At 38.7% G+C, this 18820-nt stretch overlaps 1 protein-coding gene across 1 annotated transcript; it reads right to left on the bottom strand.

The window, feature by feature from the left end:
- Window positions 1–250: 250 nt before the first annotated feature.
- On the bottom strand, window positions 251–18610 carry LOC121508728 (dynein heavy chain 6, axonemal-like). Its single transcript, XM_041785771.1, has 13 exons — window positions 18503–18610; window positions 18338–18414; window positions 17968–18144; window positions 17516–17665; window positions 16844–16946; window positions 14181–14332; window positions 13904–14044; window positions 13626–13715; window positions 13223–13351; window positions 11083–11196; window positions 8334–8477; window positions 5677–5832; window positions 251–455 (listed from the first exon to the last, which is right to left on the bottom strand). The coding sequence occupies exons 1-13, from the start codon at window positions 18570–18572 to the stop codon at window positions 372–374; spliced, it is 1587 nt and encodes a 528-aa protein (XP_041641705.1). The 5' UTR covers window positions 18573–18610; the 3' UTR covers window positions 251–371.
- Window positions 18611–18820: the final 210 nt, after the last annotated feature.

Below are 18820 nucleotides of genomic sequence, written 5' to 3'. Positions count from 1 at the left end.
GGTAATCTAAACAGGTCAGGCGATTATATGCTGCCCTTGTAACATATGACAATTTTTACAGATTTTAATGTTTTTAGGACCCACTGATGATGTATTTACAAGACTGTAATATTCATTATAAATATACATTTCAATCAGGAGAGACCAGTGATTGATTTAAAGATAACTTTTTATTTTACATGTGAGATAATTGATAATATTTATTAACATAGATGTGATAATGAATTATTGTCAGAGTCTCTTTGGCGCTTGAACTCCACATGGACATAGTGTGATTGAAGGGTGTCTGCCCTGAGCGGCAGAAAGATCTGTCCCCCCCTGGAGTCCAGACACTGGTGGTGGTGGTGGAGATGATGGCCGAAGAAGTCATCTTAGTCCATATGAACGTTGATGGACTTGTAGACTTGGCGTTGAAGGGGAGGTAGAGGGTCGCTCGGAACCACGCCATGAATGAACTGATGGAGGAGAAAGCCACATTTAAAAAGGGCAGCACTGGTTTGATAGGCTAACAATGAGGAAGTGGCGCAGTGCTATTGCATAGATGTGACCAGGTGATGTGAATAGCGGATTATGATGTGACAGAGAGCAGAAGGAGGGAGTGCATGAAATAGTGCAGGCATAAGCTACGAAACCGGCATGGAAAATATGGTCTTCCTGTCTAAACTTACGCTAAGCTTCATTTAACATGACAAGAGGTGTCCAAAGTATTCACATTCATTTCTCAGGTAGAAGTATACACCGCGTTCCACATTATTATGCAAATGCTATTTTTCTCTGATTTTCCTAAATATTAACGCAAATGACAGAATATTTTTCAAGTCATCAGCCATTAGAGCATAACTCATATATTTTTGAACAAACTTCATAATGACAAAAATTATTTTTTTTAAAAATAAAAACCTCAAAATGCACTGTTCCACATTAATAAACACAACAGCTTTTTAAAACATTTTATAGGTTGTAAAGAACTGAAAATGGTCATTTGTAGAAATTGCAGCATCAGGGAGTCATATTTACTGAAATCAAAACTATTTCAATCAAAAGCATCTTAACAGGACAAGTTCCATGTTAACATAGGAGCCCTTCTTTGATATCACCTTCACTATTCTTGCATCCATCGAACTTGTGAGTTTTTGGAGAGTTTCTGCTAGAATTTTTTTTGCAGGATGTCAGAGTATCCTCCCAGAGCTGCTGTTTTGATGTGAACTGCCTCCCACCTTCATAGATCTTTAGCTAGAGGATGCTCCGAAGGTTCTCAACAGGGTTGAGGTCAGGGGAGGATGGGGGCCACACCATGAGGTTCTCTCCTTTTATGCCCATAGCAGCCAATGACACAGAGGTATTCTTTGCAGCATGCTTGAAGAATATTTTGCTACAGAACACACAATTCTCTTTTTGTACCATGGAAGAAAGTGGTCAGTCAGAAACTCTATATACTTTGCCGAGGTCATTTTCACACCTTCAGGGACCCCAAAGGGGCCTATCAGCTCTCTCCTCATGAGTCCGGCCCAAACATGACTCTGCCCCCTCCTTGTTGACGTCCTGGCCTCATTGGGACATGGTGGCCATCCACCAACCAGTGGATGGCCACCATGTCCCAGTGAGGCCACTACTCCTCCATCTGGACCATCCAGAGTTGCACGGCACTCATCAGTCAACAAGACTGTTTGAAAATGAGTCTTCATGTATTTCTGGGCCCACTGCAACCATTTCTGCTTGTGAGCATTGGTTAGGGGTGGCTGAATAGTAGGTTTATACACGACTGCAAGCCTCTGGAGGATCCTACACCTTGAGGTTGGTGGGACTCCAGAGGCACCAGCAGCTTCAAATACTTGTTTGCTGCTTTGTAATGGCATTTTAGCATCTGCTCTCTTAATCTGATGTATTTGTCTATCAGAAACCTTCCTCATTATGCCTTTATCGGCACAAACCCGTCTGTGCTCTGAATCAGCCACAAATTTCTTCACAGTATGATGATCATGCTTAATTTTTCCTGAAATATCGAATGTTTTCATTCCTTGTCCAAGGCATTACACTATTTGACACTTTTCAGCAGGAGAGAGATCCTTTTTCTTTCCCATATTGCTGAAACCTGTGGCCTGTTTAATAATGTGGAACATGTGGAAAAGTGCATTTTGAGGTTTTTATTTAAAAAAAAAAAATAATAGTTATCATTATGAAGTTTGTTCAAAAACATTTGAATTATACTCTAACTGTTGATGACTTGAAAAATATTATGACTGTCATTTGCATTGATATTTAGAAAATCAGAGAAAAATGTTGTTTGCATAATAATGTGAAACGCAGTGTAGATACTAGGGTTTAAAAAGACTTCTGTAGAAGTTGAAGTATCAACTCAAGCTTCTTACTCAAGTAAAAGTATAAAAGTACTGGTTTCAAAACTACTTAAAGTATGAAAGTAAAGTAATGTAAAGGGGAACAAATTCCATTAAGGACAAAAGCTTAGGCCGCGCCACAGGGGCTAATTCCATTCTATTCCACCAATCCATTCCATTCCATTATGCTTTCCATTCCATCCTACAGTGTTAATTTTGTTGACTAAATATATTTGTTATATTTTTCGTTAATAGCCTTTTTTCCACTGACGAAAACTAGACATCAACTAATAAAAACAAGTGCACATAGACAAAAACTAAAACTGAATTAATTGACATTTTAGTCAACAAATAAAAACGAGACAAAAATGTTTGACAGAGACTTTATCCAATCAGACCTAAGTTTGTCATGTAGAAAGTAGGGGCAAGTTAGGCATATATCCAATCACAGATACTTTGGCTGTGTGGAAAAGTGGGATGAGATACAGGGGAGATCCAATCACAACTGCTTTTGCTGTGTGGTGGTGGGGTAAGTTGGGGAGAGATCCAATAAGTCGACTAAATTTACTGTAAATTCTGTCAACTAAAACTAAAACAATTTGGATTACTAAATTATGACTAAAACTAAAAGATATTTTTGGCAAAAGACTATAACTAAAACTAAATTAAAAAGTGCTTTCAAAATTAACACTGCTGTTCTATTCTACCATTCCATTCCATTCCATTATACATTCCATTCCATTCTACCATTGCATTCCATTCTACCATTTCATTCCATTATACATTCCATTCCATTCCACCATTGCATTCCATTCTATCATATTGCACTACCCCACCTCCCCAAAGGGCCATAATGACTATAATGTTATATTAAAATGTTTATGTTGAAAAATCTGGGATGCACCTGTTTCAGCTGTATTTATGCCCATCGAAAATTAATGCATCTTAGTACAATGCAAATACATTCAAGAACCATATACAGTATGTGTACTACCAACCTCCTCGCTGGTGGTTGGTTGGGACATTTCGCTCCAGGTCTCTTGAGTCTCTGCCATGGACATTGTCATACTAGGCTACATATGTCTGCTATTTCCTTGCTGGAGTGTGACATGATTTGTCATGTTCAAAGGTGCAATGGATCGCGTACAAACCAATAGGGTGTCAGAATGGTATTATGTTTATACTTCTCATCCAACTACAATCAAATTTACTCTATCCAAATGGTGCGATTTATCTGGATAGTTTATTGGCTTTTTTATTTGTGTTTTTTTGAACGATGCCAAGTCAGAATGAAAACAAGCTGAAATGAAATAAAAGTAACGAGGCTATTTTTAAAATGTAAGGAGTAGAAAGTACAGATAATTGTGTGAAAATGTAAGGAGTAGAAGTAAAAAGTCGGCTGAAAAATAATTACTCCGGTATAGATACCCAAAATTTCTACTTAAGTAAGGTAACAAAGTATTTGTACTTTGTTACTTGACACCTCTGAACATGACTGTTTATGGATTTAAAACAACAACCTGTTGTCCACAATGCCAGGTCTGACCCTGATTTTACTTGGCCTGGGATCAGTGCTCAGAGTCGAGCGAGGAGTCGAGAGAGTGAGAGAGATAGTGAGAGAGAGAGATGGGGTGGCATGGAGAGACGGAGACAGAGACGAGGATTTTGCAGAGATTCACTGCACTTTGGCGCTATTACTGCTTATAGATATACAAACCCTCAACTGCTGAGTAAAAACTTGACTTTTAAGTACATGTCTGAGCCCCTAGAGTAGTCATTCTTTATGTCCACTCTCTGAATCCCCCTGGCATCCCTGCATGAATGGGGCCATAATTATGGATGAGCTGCGCCAAGATCAAACATGCCGACCTCACTTGTCATAGGACAGTCTGTGTCCAGATTAGGATTGAATGTTCAGTTATTAAGTCATTTTCACCGTTATGAGAAGAATTTCTACCATTTAATGAGAGCTGGAATTAAATATGCCACAGTATTTATAAATGATATCCTGTTTAAACTTAAGTGATCAAGACCACAAGTTCACTTCTTGATGGCATAAAATAAGATGTTTATGTAAATAAAATTAGGTTATATTAGTCTGGCATTACAGATTTGTTCTAATGTAGGATTAAATTAGGCTGGAGATTGAACTGAGTTGCTCACCAAAGCGTGATGCAATATCTGCGTTTGGGGTTGAGGGACAATTACGCAGAGCAAGTATTCTGAAAAGCAGCTGATTTAATCCCACTCAGGGGAAGAACTTTGGTACTACAAGGCAAAATCCCCTGGCTTTGACATTTGTTAAGACCCTTGTGCAAGAAACTAGTCAGAAGTGTGGACAGGACAAGACTCACTGAGAGAGCAGAGGTAATGCCGCAGCTGCGCTCTGCCGTGCGTCTTTTTTATGTTCCTCACAGCTCTAAATGCTAAACTATGAATAATTTTCTTTGACCTGGGGAGTGGTAAAATCACAAGTGAACTATAATTGTAGGAAAACAAACCTAGGCAAATTCTTGAGGCCCCCCCTTATGGACAAGGCCCCAGGTAATTGCCTACCTTTGCCTGATAGTAAAACCGCCTATGCATTTTCACTTTTCATAAAACCAGATTAGCATCATCTCTTATTATCAGATTTAGTCATTTCCTGTTTTATTTACTTACATTAGAATTCCTATTAGTTACATGATATATACATTGTAACCTTGTGATTCATAATAAATCTTCCAAAATGTGAGTCCTTTGTCAAGTCATTATCATTTTGCAAAGTGGCGTCCTTGAAACAAGAATTCATACTTGAGGTATGAGATTGAATTATAATTTATAATATTATATATATAAACTAATTAAAATTTATAATTAATTCACAATTACATTTTTCAACTTATAATCAAGTCCCAGAAAGATTTGGGTGGTGCCCTGTTATTATTATTTCGAGGTTTATTGAAATATTCATTTATGATATTTCATATCACTACAGCATGGGTTTAGGAGTAATATCTAACATTTTAAAAGTAGATTTAGATCTTCCTTTGATATCCCATAAATGTCTTAGAATGTTAGGGGGAGTTAATCCAACTTTGAGAAACTTGATTTTGCACATTTCGGTCAGACTATTATGTCTGCGTGTGTTCAAAAAGCCCAGTTTAAGTCAAACACAATATTTGAACTTTTTCTGATCGCATATAAATGTACAAAGTGTGGCACATGATGGCTTATGAGTTTCTATAAAAGCATACTTGTTAAACATTTTGTCCAGCACCTCTCTGCTTCTCCAGACACACTGGCTCTTTTAAAGCCAGCAGTAATCATCTGAAACAAGGCTCAGTGTAGACTGTGGTACCTCTTGTATCTCCTTTCCATAGGAGAAGACATCAGTCTCTTCCATAGCAGCCAGAGTGAGCTCCTCTGCATTCAAGGAGGTCCCTACAATAGATTCCAGAGTCTTCCAGTGCTCTGGTTTCATACATGAGTTATGTAAATCAGTGATCACAAGCAGCTGAAAAAAAAGGATGCTCAATGTTCAAACCGTTTGATGGAAAAAAGACAGATATGAAGCATTTTAGTAATTCAATATTTCAAAATGGAATTGACGAGGTTTTTTGTGATAGCATCAAACCTATCATATAACATTTACAGTTGCAAGAAAAAGTATGTGAACCCTTTGGGATTTCTTGGATATCTGCACACTGTTACCCCCTACCCTTCTGTATGCAACCTCCTCGGCTTCATCATGGACTCCACCCTGTCATTCAAAACACACATAACTCACATCACCAAAACATCCTTTTACCATCTCTGCAACATTGCCAGTCTCCGCCCCTCCCTCTCACAACCCGCTGCTAAAATCCTCATCCATGCATTCATCACCTCCAGACTCGATTACTGCAATAGCCTCCTCCACCCATCTCCAAAAACTGCAATATATCCAGAATTCTGCCGCCCGCCTCCTCACTCGCACCACTCCAGAGACCACATCACCCCCATTCTCAAACAACTCCACTGGCTCCCTGTACCTTACCGCATCCAATACAAGGTCCTCCTCATCACCTACAAGTCCCTCCATAGCCTGGCCCCTCCCTATCTCCCCGATCTCCTTCAGCAGCACTGCCCCACCCGCCGCCTCAGATCAGCCAACACCAACCTCCTCACTCCCACCACCAGGACAAAGCACGGGACCTTGGGGGACCGAGCCTTCGCTGCAGCTGCCCCCACCCTATGGAATTCACTCCCACAAAACATCAGGAACTCGGACTCAATACAAAACTTCAAATCACTACTTAAAACTCATCTGTTCAAACTTGCATTTTCTTGAGCCCCTTTGTTCCTTTGTTTTGTTTTGTTTGTGAAGCATCTTTGAGTGTCCAAAAAGCGCTATATAAGTGTGATGTATTATTATTATTTATCAATTGGTCATAAAATGTGTTCTGATCTTCATCTAAGTCACAACAATAGACAAACAGTCTGCTTAAACTAATACCACACAAAAAATGATATGTTTACAGGTTTTTACTGAACAAAACATGTTAACATTCACAGTGCAGGTTGGAAAAAGTATGTGAACCCCTAGGCTAATGACTTCTCCAAGAGCTAATTGGAGCCAGGAGTCAGCCAACCTGGAGTCCAATGTGATGAGATTGGGTGTGTTGGTTAAAGCTGCCCTGCCCTATAAAAAACACGCACCAGTTTTGAATTTGCTGTTCTCAAGAAGCATTGCCTGATGTTATCCATGCCTGGCACAAAAGAGCTCTTAGAAGACCTATGATCAAAAATTGTTGACTTGCATGAAGCTGGAAAGGGTTACAAAAGTATCTCTAAAAGCCTTGATGTTCATGTGTCCACGGTAAGACAGACTGTCTACACATGGAGAAAGTTCAGCACTGTTGCTACTCTCCCTAGGCGTGGTTGTCCTGTAAAGATGACTGCAAGAGCACAGCGCAGAATGCTCAATGAGGTGAATAAGAATCCTAGAGTGACAGCTAAAGACTTACAGAAATCTCTGGCACATGCTAACATTTGTGTTGACAAATCTACAATAAGTAAAAAACTAAACAAGAATGGAGTTCATGGGATGACACCATGGAGGAAGCCACTGCACACAAAAAACACATTGCTGCACATTTGAAGTTTGCAAAAGAGCACCTGGATGTTCCACAGCACTACTGGCAAAATATTCTGTGGACAAATGCAACCAAAACTGAGTTGTATGGAAGGAACACACAACGCTATATGTGGAAAAAAAAAAAAGGCACAGCACACCAACATCAAAACCTCATCCCAGCTGTGAAATATGGTGGAGGGGCCATCATGGTTTGGGGCTGCTTTGCTGCCTCAGGACCTAGACGGATTGCTGTCATTCACGGAAAAAGGAATTCCCAAGTTTATCAAGACATTTTGCAGGAAAACTTAAGATCATCTGTCTGCCAACTGAAGCTCAACAGAGGAAGGGTGATGCAACAGGACAACAACCCAAACATAGAAGTAAATCAACAACAGAATGGCTTCAACAGAAGAAAATACGCCTTCTGGAGTGGCCCAGTCAGAGTCCTGACCTCAACCCGATTTAGATGCTGTGGCATGACCTCAAGAGAGCGATTCACACCAGACAGCCCAAGAATATTGCTGCACTAAAACAGTTTTGTAAAGAGAAATGGTCCAAAATTCCTCCTGATCGTTGTGTAGGTCTGATCTGCAACTACAGGAAACGTTTGGTTGAGGTTATTGCTGCCAACGGAGGGTCAACCAGTCATTAGCCTAGGGGTTCACATACTTTATCGACCCTGCACTGTAAATGTTTACATGTTTTGTTCAGTAAAAACATTAAAACATATTTTTTGTGCTGTATTAGTTTAAGCAGACTGTGTTTGTCCATTGTTGTGACTTAGATGAAGATCAGAACACATTTTATAACCAATTTATGCAGAAATCCAAGAAATCCCAAAGGGTTCACATACTTTTTCTTGCAACTGTAAATGTCACTACAGAACACGTTCCACTAACCCTCTGCTTTGTGACTTCCACCTTGTTCTTAAGACTTGTCACAACACTGTTGGAAGGCAGGCCCTTCTCAAGCTGGTTGACATATTTGCTGAATTTGAGGATCTCAGAGCTGTAACCCTCCAGGTCAAGTTTCTCAAGTGTGTTCTGGAGATAGTTGAACAAGGACAGACAGACTCAGAAAACTTAGAAAAAAGGAGACACTGTTACATACAGTTGAAACCAGAAGTTTACATACACTATATAAAAAGGCACATAAAGTTTTTTTTCTCACCGCCCAACATTAAATTAGATTAAACTTTTCCTGTTTTTGGTCAATTAGGATTACCAAAATTATTTCTATTTGCTAAATGCCAGAATAATTTGAGAGATCATTTTTTAGACAATTTTTTATTATTTTCTTGAGAGTCAGAAGTTTACATACATTTCATTAGTATTTGGTAGCATTGCCTTTAAACTGTATGACTCGGGTCAAACGTTTTGGATATGCTTCCACAAGCTTCTCACAATAGTTTGCAGGAATTCTGGCCCATTCCTCCTGGCAGAACTGGTTTAACTGAGCCAAGTTTGTAGGCCACCTTGCTCGCACATGCCTTTTCAGCTCTGCCCATAAATTTTCAATGGGATTGAGATAAGGGCTTTGTGATGGCCACTCCAAAACATTGACTTTGTTATCCTTAAGCCACTTTGTAACCAGTTTGGCAGTATGCTTAGGGTCATTGTCCATTTGGAAAACCCATTTGCGCCCAAGCTCTAACTTCCCGGCCGATGTCTTGAGATGTTGCTTCAGTATTTCCACATAATGTTCTTTCCTCATGATGCCATCTATTTTGTGAAATGCACCAGTCCCTCCTGCAGCAAAACAACCCCACAACATGATGCTGCCACCCCCATGTTTCACAGTTGGGATGGTGTTCTCAGGCTCGCCCCTTTTAACGATGGTTATTATGGCCAAAATGTTCAATTTTAGTTTCGTCCACAGAACATGTCTCCAAAAATTAAGGTCTTTGTCCCTGTGTGCATTTGCAAACTGTAATCTGGCTATTTTATTTTTCCTTTTTTGAGTAATGGCTTCTTCCTGGGAGAGTGGCCTTTCAGCCCATGTTGGTACAGGACTCGTTTGACTGTTGAAAATGACACACTCTTACCCGCTTCAGCCAGCATCTTCACAAGGTCTTTCGCTTTTGTTCTTGGGTTGAGATGCACTTTTCGGACCAAAGCACGTTCATCTTTGGGACACAGAACCCATCTCCTTCCTGAGCAGTATGATGGCTGGACATTCCCATGGTGTTTATACTTGCGTATAATTGTTTGAACAGATGAACGGGGTATGACAAAGTGGGTGAGACCTCTTCTTTATGCACCACATTGTCACTTATATCATTAAGTATCATATCACATTTCTCATATTTGTTAATTTAGCTATAATTTACTTTTGCTTTTGTAACATTGCAGCACTTACTATCCTGGGTTTGTTTGTGTCAGCATTTAGTTACAGTTTACACCAAAGCAAAAGTAATTTAAAGCAAACACCCAGTTTTAGTTGATTAAATCACCTTTATTTAGTCTTAGTTTCATTAACTATGATTTTCATGTTTCTTTGTGTATACTCACATTTGTTTGTTCCTTTGTTTAGTATGCCATGAGGTCTGGCAGCTAAAGAGGGCCGGCCCAGCACTTCCTGCCTATATATAGAGTTGGTGATGTCATCAGAGACATCCCTGGGCCATACTAACTGTGGGAATTTTCCTTTTGATTCATGTTTTCTTTTGGAACTTGTAATGTTTCTTTTAGCAATTAGATTTATATCATTTGTTTGTTTAAAAGCCATTTAGTTGTGTAAATGAGTTAAGGTTAATTTCAGATTTAGATTAATTTCTTTGTATAAAGAGAAATGTGGGTTTCCACCCTTAGGAAGTAGTTCTCCATCAGCTGCAGCCACTCTTGTGACTGAGCAGCCTATAAAGCCAGGAGAGTTTGCATTTGCAGGGGGAGAGACAGGGAGGCCGTGCTGCTTCTAACACGTGCCTTACTTTAATTTAGTTATGATTTAGTTTAATTTGACTTGATTTTCCTTCAATTTTTGTTGTATTTTTGATAAGTTAACATGTGTTAATTTAAACACTGTAAATAAAAAGCTCACTGCTGGGGAAAAGAAGTCTGCTGTCGCCTTCCTACCACCTTCCTTGACCCTTTGGCCAGACTACACTACACATGGCACCTTCAGGCATCTGGAAATTGCACCCAAAGATGAACCAGACTTGTGCAAGTCCACAATTCTCTTCCTGATATCTTGGCTGATTTCTTTCGATTTTCCCATGATGTTACACAAAGAAGCAGTGTGTTTCAGGTGTGCCTTAAAATACATCCATAGGTGTGCCTCTAATTAACTCAAATGTTGTCAATAAACCTATCAGAGGCTTCCAAAGACATGACATCATCATCTGGGCTTTCCCAAATTGTTTAAAGGCATAGTAATCTTAGTGTATGTAAACTTTTGACTTTGAAGAAAGTAATAAAAATTGTCTAAAAAAAATCATTTTCTCATTATTCTGGCATTTAGCAAATAGAAATAATTTTGGTAATCCTAATTGACCAAAAACAGGAAAAGTTTAATCTGATTTAATGTTAGACGGTGAGAAAAAAAAAAGTTTATGTGCCTTTTTATATAGTGTATGTAAACTTCTGGTTTCAACTGTATGTCTTAACATCACCCTCTGAGTGCATTCTGTTCAAGTTATGAGCACCTCACCAGTCTCCATCCACTTTGGAAAGAGTCCCACTCCTCCTGATACTTCCAAAGCAGTTTTTTCAGCCCTAACTCAGAAAGCAAGTCCTCCAGCATGTCAAACTTGGTCACCTGTATCTTTGTTTAAAAGGTAGAAGATGAAAGTAATAATGTTTACATTGAAAATTTGAGCAAACTAACCTCTACATTGGATCAAGTTTCACAGTGCCATTTATTCAAGGGATACTTAAGTATTTTTGAAGTTGGTTGTATAAGGCACTTGGCAAGAGTAGTGTCATTAGCCTGCAGTGATATCAGTGAGAAATAAGATGAACTTGGAGAAGCTAGGCTATTCAGATTGGCAGACAGGTGCAGCAGGTCCACGTAATTTAGCGAGTTTAAGGTGAAAATGGGCACAAAGCAATGGTGGCTCAATTATATGCTATATCGAACATTTTTGAAGTGTTTTATTTTTTACCCAGAAAGCCTCTGTGTTTGGCACTATTTTGTGGTGTGAGGTTTGGCTACTGGCTACATATTCTTTCTCCTCAGAGTATCTGAATAGCTATTTGGGCTATTTGGGCTTTGTAAAAGGAAACAAGTGACCAACCTGAAACAACACTTAAATTAGTTTTTTAGACCCAAGCACAATAAACTTAGCTATAGATACATGCAATTTACTATGAATACAAGGGGGTACTTTTTATGAGCCCTGAGGATCTCACTCTGCAGATGAAGACTCCGCGGAAAGAAAGAGGGGAGAGAAAATTTAGTTGAGACTGGCGAGTAGGAGAGATCCTGAGTTACCTGCTGGTGTTGGTGTGGAAACAGTGAGCCCATGCCCACTGAGTGTGAGTGGGACTTGGTTACAACACTTCTTCAGGAAATTTTTGATCGAGGTTAGTGGTTCACAGACATCTGCAGTGTGTATCACGCTCCACCCAGGCCGGTGTTTTACAGACCTTCAAATTTCTGAAGATAAATTGGTGAAAACGATCAACAGGAAGAGTTGAATGGAAGTTTGTTATGCGAGTAAGTTTCTGGCTGTCGCTTTAGGGCCTGTGTCCATAGCTGTTTTTTTTTTTTTTTTTTTTTTTTTTGTTAGTGCTGGCAGTGCTTACTTCTAAATCAAAACCAATGTAGTCCCGCATTCTGAGCGCTCGGTGCTTTTGAAAGAAAAAGCGCCATCAGTTGTTTGTGTCGCCGTGCTCAAAGCGCTCTCAATTGGAAATTCAATTGTTAAACTTTTGGAACAGAGCTGTCACTTCTCCCTCCCTTTCCAGTCAAAATCAAGATGGGGCAGGACTTCTGACAATAGTATAAAAGGAACAGATCTAACTCAGCTTCCTTTGTCTTTTTTTCAGCATAGTTTTCAGGTCCGCAACGGCTGCCTGTATCAGGACAAGACTCCTTTACATTGTCTGCATGTCTTCTGAGTGATATGTCCTTGAAATATGGAACTATGAAACACATAGGGCTATTTACAAAATATTACAGAAGCAGCTGAATAGAAAGTGGAATTTACAGTGGCGAGAAATGCTCTGGGAAGGAGATCCTGAGCACTGTCAGCACAAAAAAAGCTGGCTATAGACACACAGCCTTATTCTTCTAATGCCTATTAATTAGACAAGCCAGAGTTGGCACGATGTTTACCTTCTGCAAACATTGTGCCAGCTGTTAAAGTGGAAAACTGAGCTAAAATAACTTCTTTTAGCTTAGTTATTTGTTTCCTCTGACAAAGCCTGCAGACCCAAACAGTGCCAAACACAGAGGCTTTCTGGGTGAAAAATAAAACGCTTCAAGAATTTTTGATACAGCGCACAGTTGAACCAGCATTGCTTTTTGGCCCATTTTCGCCTTAAACTTGGTAAATGATGCAGAGCTGTTGTACCCGTCTGCTACACTTTATAGCCAAACTTCTGTAAGTGCCTCCTATCAGAAAGAACAATGCTCACCGAAATCATCAGAAGTTAATGCCGCTACTATTACCAAGTACCTTTTACAACCTAACTTAAAAAATACCTAAATATCCCTTTAATCTATTTATTCATATTTATTGATTTTTTTTGTTTGTTTGTTTTTGTTTTGGTTTTTTTTCTTAATGTAAGAGCAATTCAATTATGTAATCATGGCAAGTATGCAAAGTCTCACAAAAGTACAGCACCTTAAAAATCTTCTGGTATGAAGTGTAGGTGAAGGCCTCAGCCTGCAGCTCATCAGTCAAAATCTGGACCTCTGCTAACAGCAGAGAGACCTTCGAGGGATCTGCATTGATGTCTAGGATTTGGGGGTCCTACAAAAAACTCAAACAAACAAACAAACAAACAAACAAACAAACAAACAAAAAAACAAGTTAAACAAAGATAACAAGACTCCTTTATGTTTTTATAAACTTCTCCACATACTTGTAGCTTAAGCTTGGTTTTCATGACCTCACAGTTCAGATGCTTTATATCTCTAAGAAGAGAGCAGCAAAAATTGTCCACAGTAGAGTCTCTTTCAGCCACTGCCTTATCTATGACAGTGTGCAATGAGTTCATAGAGGGTTGCAAGGTAGCAAAACCAACATGATCCTCAGATGGGATGGGAACTGAGTACATATTTATCAGCTTGTACATCTGAGAAGCTGTCTCATGCTCTGCCTCTAGCATAATAATCTAGAAAGAGGGAAACAGATTCAGATTGGAAGGGGTATAGAGTACAGGAAGTAAGCGGAGACAAAAATGAAGTTGACACTATCTTAATGACAAATGAACATAAAAACCTTTTTTGTTCTGTAACAAAGAATGTAAGTGCTCCAGAAACTGTGATTCAAGTAAAATGTGTGTATTACCCTCTCCTGTACCTCATCCAAGAATGTTAGGTAGTTGGCCAACTCAGTTGTAGTGGTGGGCCTGAACTCTAGTTTAAACTGAGCATCACATGCCTCAGCAATGACTGCATCAACTTTTCTCTTAAAAAGCTTGGATAGCATTTTGTTTATGATCTGGAGAAGAGAGATACACCAATTCAAGGAAAAATCTTTGCTGGGTGAATTAATATTTGGCTGTAGCAGGTATTTTCTATGCATTTTCTATCCCACATTTATAAAACATTTTCAAAATGTTTTATAAATGTAATACCTCTAGACAGCAGTGTGAAGAAGACACCAGCTTCTCTTTGAGCTGTGTTTTGTCCACAAGCAGTAAGCCTAGATGTGTTTCCTGTTGAATGGCTAAGGCCTCCTTGTACTCACTGTAGTGTAACTTCAGCGCATTTTCAAAAAAAGACAGATCTGTGATACAAATAAGGGATACACATATACAAACATATTCTAAAGCGCAGCATGTGCGTAACAGTCCATAATAAAACAGAAAAGTTTTAACATTTTTCCTTTAAAATTATATGAAACATTGTGACAATGTCAAACTTTAGAAATGACAGCTTAATTTGTTTAACCCTGAACCTATCTACCATTAATAACTTTGAAGGCTTACCACGGTTACAGTAGAAGGGTGTTCAACATGAGTCTGACTCTGCTCAAGGATTCTGCCTGTTTAAGGAAGTTTTTCATTGCCATTGCTACTTTGCAAAAGGTTTCCAAATGCCTTGGTCACAGTGCATTACAGCTGAATGTTTGTAAATAATATAATAAAAGAATACAGTCCTGCTGTTTTTGTAAACTATCTTGAAAAACATGTTGGTTCAATACAAATATGCAGTAGATTTATTCCCTGATACAAGTTTAAGGTGCATAGTGGCATTTATGACAACTGAAGTACTTTATGGAGAAGTGTTTCACAAAAGGATGCACATTTGTTTGTATTAGAACTTCAAAGGGGCAATGTTGGACACTGTCCTGCTGCTGAGTGTATATCAATCTACTGAGAGCCTATTGACGCTAGTAGCAAACATAAGAAATTAAGAATACTGAAGTATAAAAACAACCAAGGGAACATTGGGGGGTTAATTATTCAGAACTTCAGCTTTGTAATTACAGATGGCTAAAACAGTAAATGTAAACATCCTTTTGTTTAGTTTCAAAAACAGCATACCATTGAGGAAGAGAAGAGCTATTTAACTTGAAAATTTTGATTTGTTTGTTCATCTGTGAATTCAAAATCTTGAAGAAAAAACTTGAAGAATGTATCTAAAGTGTTATTACTACTTGTACAGCTGCCAGCAAAGGTCTCTCTCTCATACATACAAAAAGATTACAGAGACTTAGATGAGCACTTTGCCAAATTTGTGACTCCTCTTGTTCAGTGGCTTAGAAATGTGTGACAAAATAATATTGATGTTGAATACATCACCATGATCCTGTTGTTGTATTTCATGCAGATCAAGACTCTGATTCTCTTTATAGAACAGCCAGAAATGTTTAAGCGTGTGTGAATACAGTTTTGCTGAATCAAAGGCAAACTGCAATGATTCCTAAGGGAAAACACACAGGCCAAAACACACATGAACAGCAAATAAACTCTATACCCTCCAGACCAAAACAACCATGCAATACATAAACTAACCTTAATATTTTGGATTAAAGTTTGGAGGTGACCATCATTGTCGATGAAGAATTTCAAACAAAGGATCTGATCATATCCATTTGAACATTTCTAAAAGTTAACAGACGTGAAAATAAACACATAAACCATAGCAGGGATTAACTGCAGAATCAAATCTAACATTAACTTGATACTTTTTTCTTTTCAGTCACATTAATATGAATGACACCTATATTAGGCTACACACATACATAAGGTCTTCTGGGTTTTATTTTAATACCTTGTTTGTCACTGAGTGCAAGTCAGGATCAGCAGATAGGGTATTAACTGACATCACCGTTTTCTCAAATGACCCAATGATCTTAGTAATAGCCTCCTGCAGGAAAAAACAAAGGTATAAACTTAAGATTAAAATGAAAGAGTCAGTGGGAGAAAGTGAAATGGTTTAAAACAACTCCAGAGTAATAACCTTGAAGTCATCTTGAGAGGGTTTGTAAGTCAAAGCATTTGTGTCCAGCATTAGCTCAGTTATGAACAAAGGTTGGGCCCCGTGAGTTTCCATCTTGAAACCCTAAATTGCACAAGGCAAATGACATATTTAAATACAACTTTGTTAGTGTCTGCTTGAAGCGTGATTCAGACGATTATGTAATGACTTTTTATGGTTTTGTTTTGGTGATAACACTAAGATGTGACCTACTTTCTTTTTCCTTTCTTCTTCAGCAGTTTCATTGTCAGACTGCTGACCCCAGCTTTGAATAATGATATGGTTGGGAGTTTGACATACTTGCTCATGGACCACAGAAAGCAGTTTTGTCACTGCATTCACCACTAAGATGTGCAAGGTGTTAATGACCATGTAGTCAACAAGACGGATGAAGCTGGATAATTGAGGCATAAAAGAGCTGTGTTGATAGAGGATGGAAGGATGCATTCTCTATATATAACATAGCATAACTATAAGAGAAAATCAGGTGTTACTCATAATATGGACAGTGCATACCAGTCAGCTAGTACAGCAGAATGAAACACTGACGCCATTAATTTAATCAATTTCTACTTCAGTTGACGTGTCAAAATATTTCTATAGTCTTAAAAAAGAGCAATTATGTCTGATAAACAAAATGAGAGACAATTGAAAAAATCCAAAGCCAAAACTACTAACCACATGAGGCGGCTTGAGTAAAAACTCTCATTGATCTGTCTATTTTTTGTAACATCTGCAACAAAGACAGATCAAGCTTTTAACATTTTGTTCTACATTACTTCCCATTGTCTCAGTATGGTCAGTCTCAACTCACCTGGGCCATCAGACATTAATACATGATCTGACAAGTAGTGGTGGCAGGCACAAATTGTCAACTCTTTTATGAGGTCTTGAAACTTCTTCAAATCATTCAATACCTGACAATAAAAAACAAATCAAGAATGAACTTATGGGGATCACACAGAGCCATGTAATATGCAAGTACAAGCTCCAAACATTTGGACTCATTTTTTGTCAGGTAAAACTGCACCTCTTGCAGCTGTATGAACTGGCTATTCTGGAAGTCAGAGAGTGAGTGTGTGTGTTTTTTCTCCAAATGGAACAAGCCTGCATCACTGGTTTGGAAACACATTTTCCTGATGTTGATCAATGCTGGACTTAGAGACTGCATGATACAGAAAACATTTTAATAACATAACATGGATATTTCTTACAATGATTCAAAGTTGTAAAACTTAAAGATTGCTTCCCTCCATCAAAGTATTTGTTCCCAACAGAAACATACCTGACTAACAAAGAACAAATTCTTCTGGAGGGTCTCTCTAGCCAAATGAATCTTCCTGGTGCTAATTTGGGTACGCCAGAAGTAAAAAGGTTTCCATTTTTTGAAGTGGGCAAAGAAAGGGATGCTCTTCAGCTTGCAGTGGTAGTTAGACTCTTCTTCTTGGCACTCAAGGCATATTAAGTCAAACTCATCCCTACATACTGATAGCACACCTCCATCACTGATCATGGGATAGTCATCCTTGCTGTGGTGACAGATTTGAACTTTTGAGGGATTGCCCAGTGCTCTTCTGTTCTTAATGGGAAAAGGTCGTCCGGGAACACTAGTGGTTGATACAACAGTCTGGGGTGGCTGGGGAGTGGTGGGAGGACATAAACAGAGATTATTTTCTCCAAAACTGACTTTGTCAAGGTTTTGTGAATATTTCGACACAACATTCGTTGCCACTATTTATTTATACTTAAAGGTGAATGGCTAGCTAAAAGATTTAATACAGTTACCAAAGTCTTACTGGTAGCCATGGTTTAATAATGTCTATCTTTTTGACTTATTAACTACATTAAATTCCCAGATTCTTGAAGAAACCTGTTCATGCACTCAGCACATCTTTTAAATAATGCTTAATTCTCTTATGGAATATGTTTGTCACTGACCTTAGATGACCTCAGAGGAGGTAGGTGAAAAGGCAGTTTGACATGGTGTCTCTGTTGTTGCTCTGTCTGTTCAGAGGGAGGTGCCTGAGTGTATAGGCCTGAAAACAACAACTGCTTGCGGATTCTCAAGTGGTGGAGACTTGGTTGGGTCCTTTTTACACGCCTCTTCAACACAGCCTAAAATAAAATAAACTTTTAAATCTACAAAACATCTACAGTATATCCTTGTGCGATAGCTCATTGCACAACTGAGCAAATGCATCTAAACTTACTATTAATGGTAAAATGAAAAGTATTTAAATGGTTATAAACTTATCTAACAACTATTTCATTATAATAAACTACTTAATTGGCCTTAACTAAGTCCTACCTGTGGGTCCTGAACATGGACTGGAGGCCTTGGTGGGATTGCAGACCTTTGTAGTTCAGGCAGCTTTTGTAGACGCTCTAGGACAATATGTCACATTTGTAATATATTGGCAGCCTTTAATAAATTAATATATTATTCTCTTATTAAAGTTGGCTTTATAATTACCTCTGGATTCAGTTTCCTTGCTATGGCCCAGGCAGTTCAGCAGAGAGGCCATTGAAGGGTCAGAGGCCATGGTATACTGCCCCAAAGGATCTAACTCACAAAACCTGAAAGTTGGACTTCAAGGCAATACTGTTGGAAGGAAGATATTTAATGAGACAATTTAAAGCAAAACAAATTGAATAGTAACTTGTCAACGTTTACTAACAAGGGCCGAAAAATCAACTCAACTCGATGTCTTGAAGTTGTACTGATAGCCACAAACTTTGTCTACAATACGGGCCATTCAGAGTCGGCCGGAGGCAAAAGTGACAAAGGCGG

Source organism: Cheilinus undulatus, linkage group 4, assembly GCF_018320785.1.
Source record: "Cheilinus undulatus linkage group 4, ASM1832078v1, whole genome shotgun sequence".
NCBI classification, from domain to species: domain Eukaryota; kingdom Metazoa; phylum Chordata; class Actinopteri; order Labriformes; family Labridae; genus Cheilinus; species Cheilinus undulatus.
Note: the sequence above shows the minus strand (reverse complement) of the source record. Positions and strands in the feature narration are given on the sequence as shown.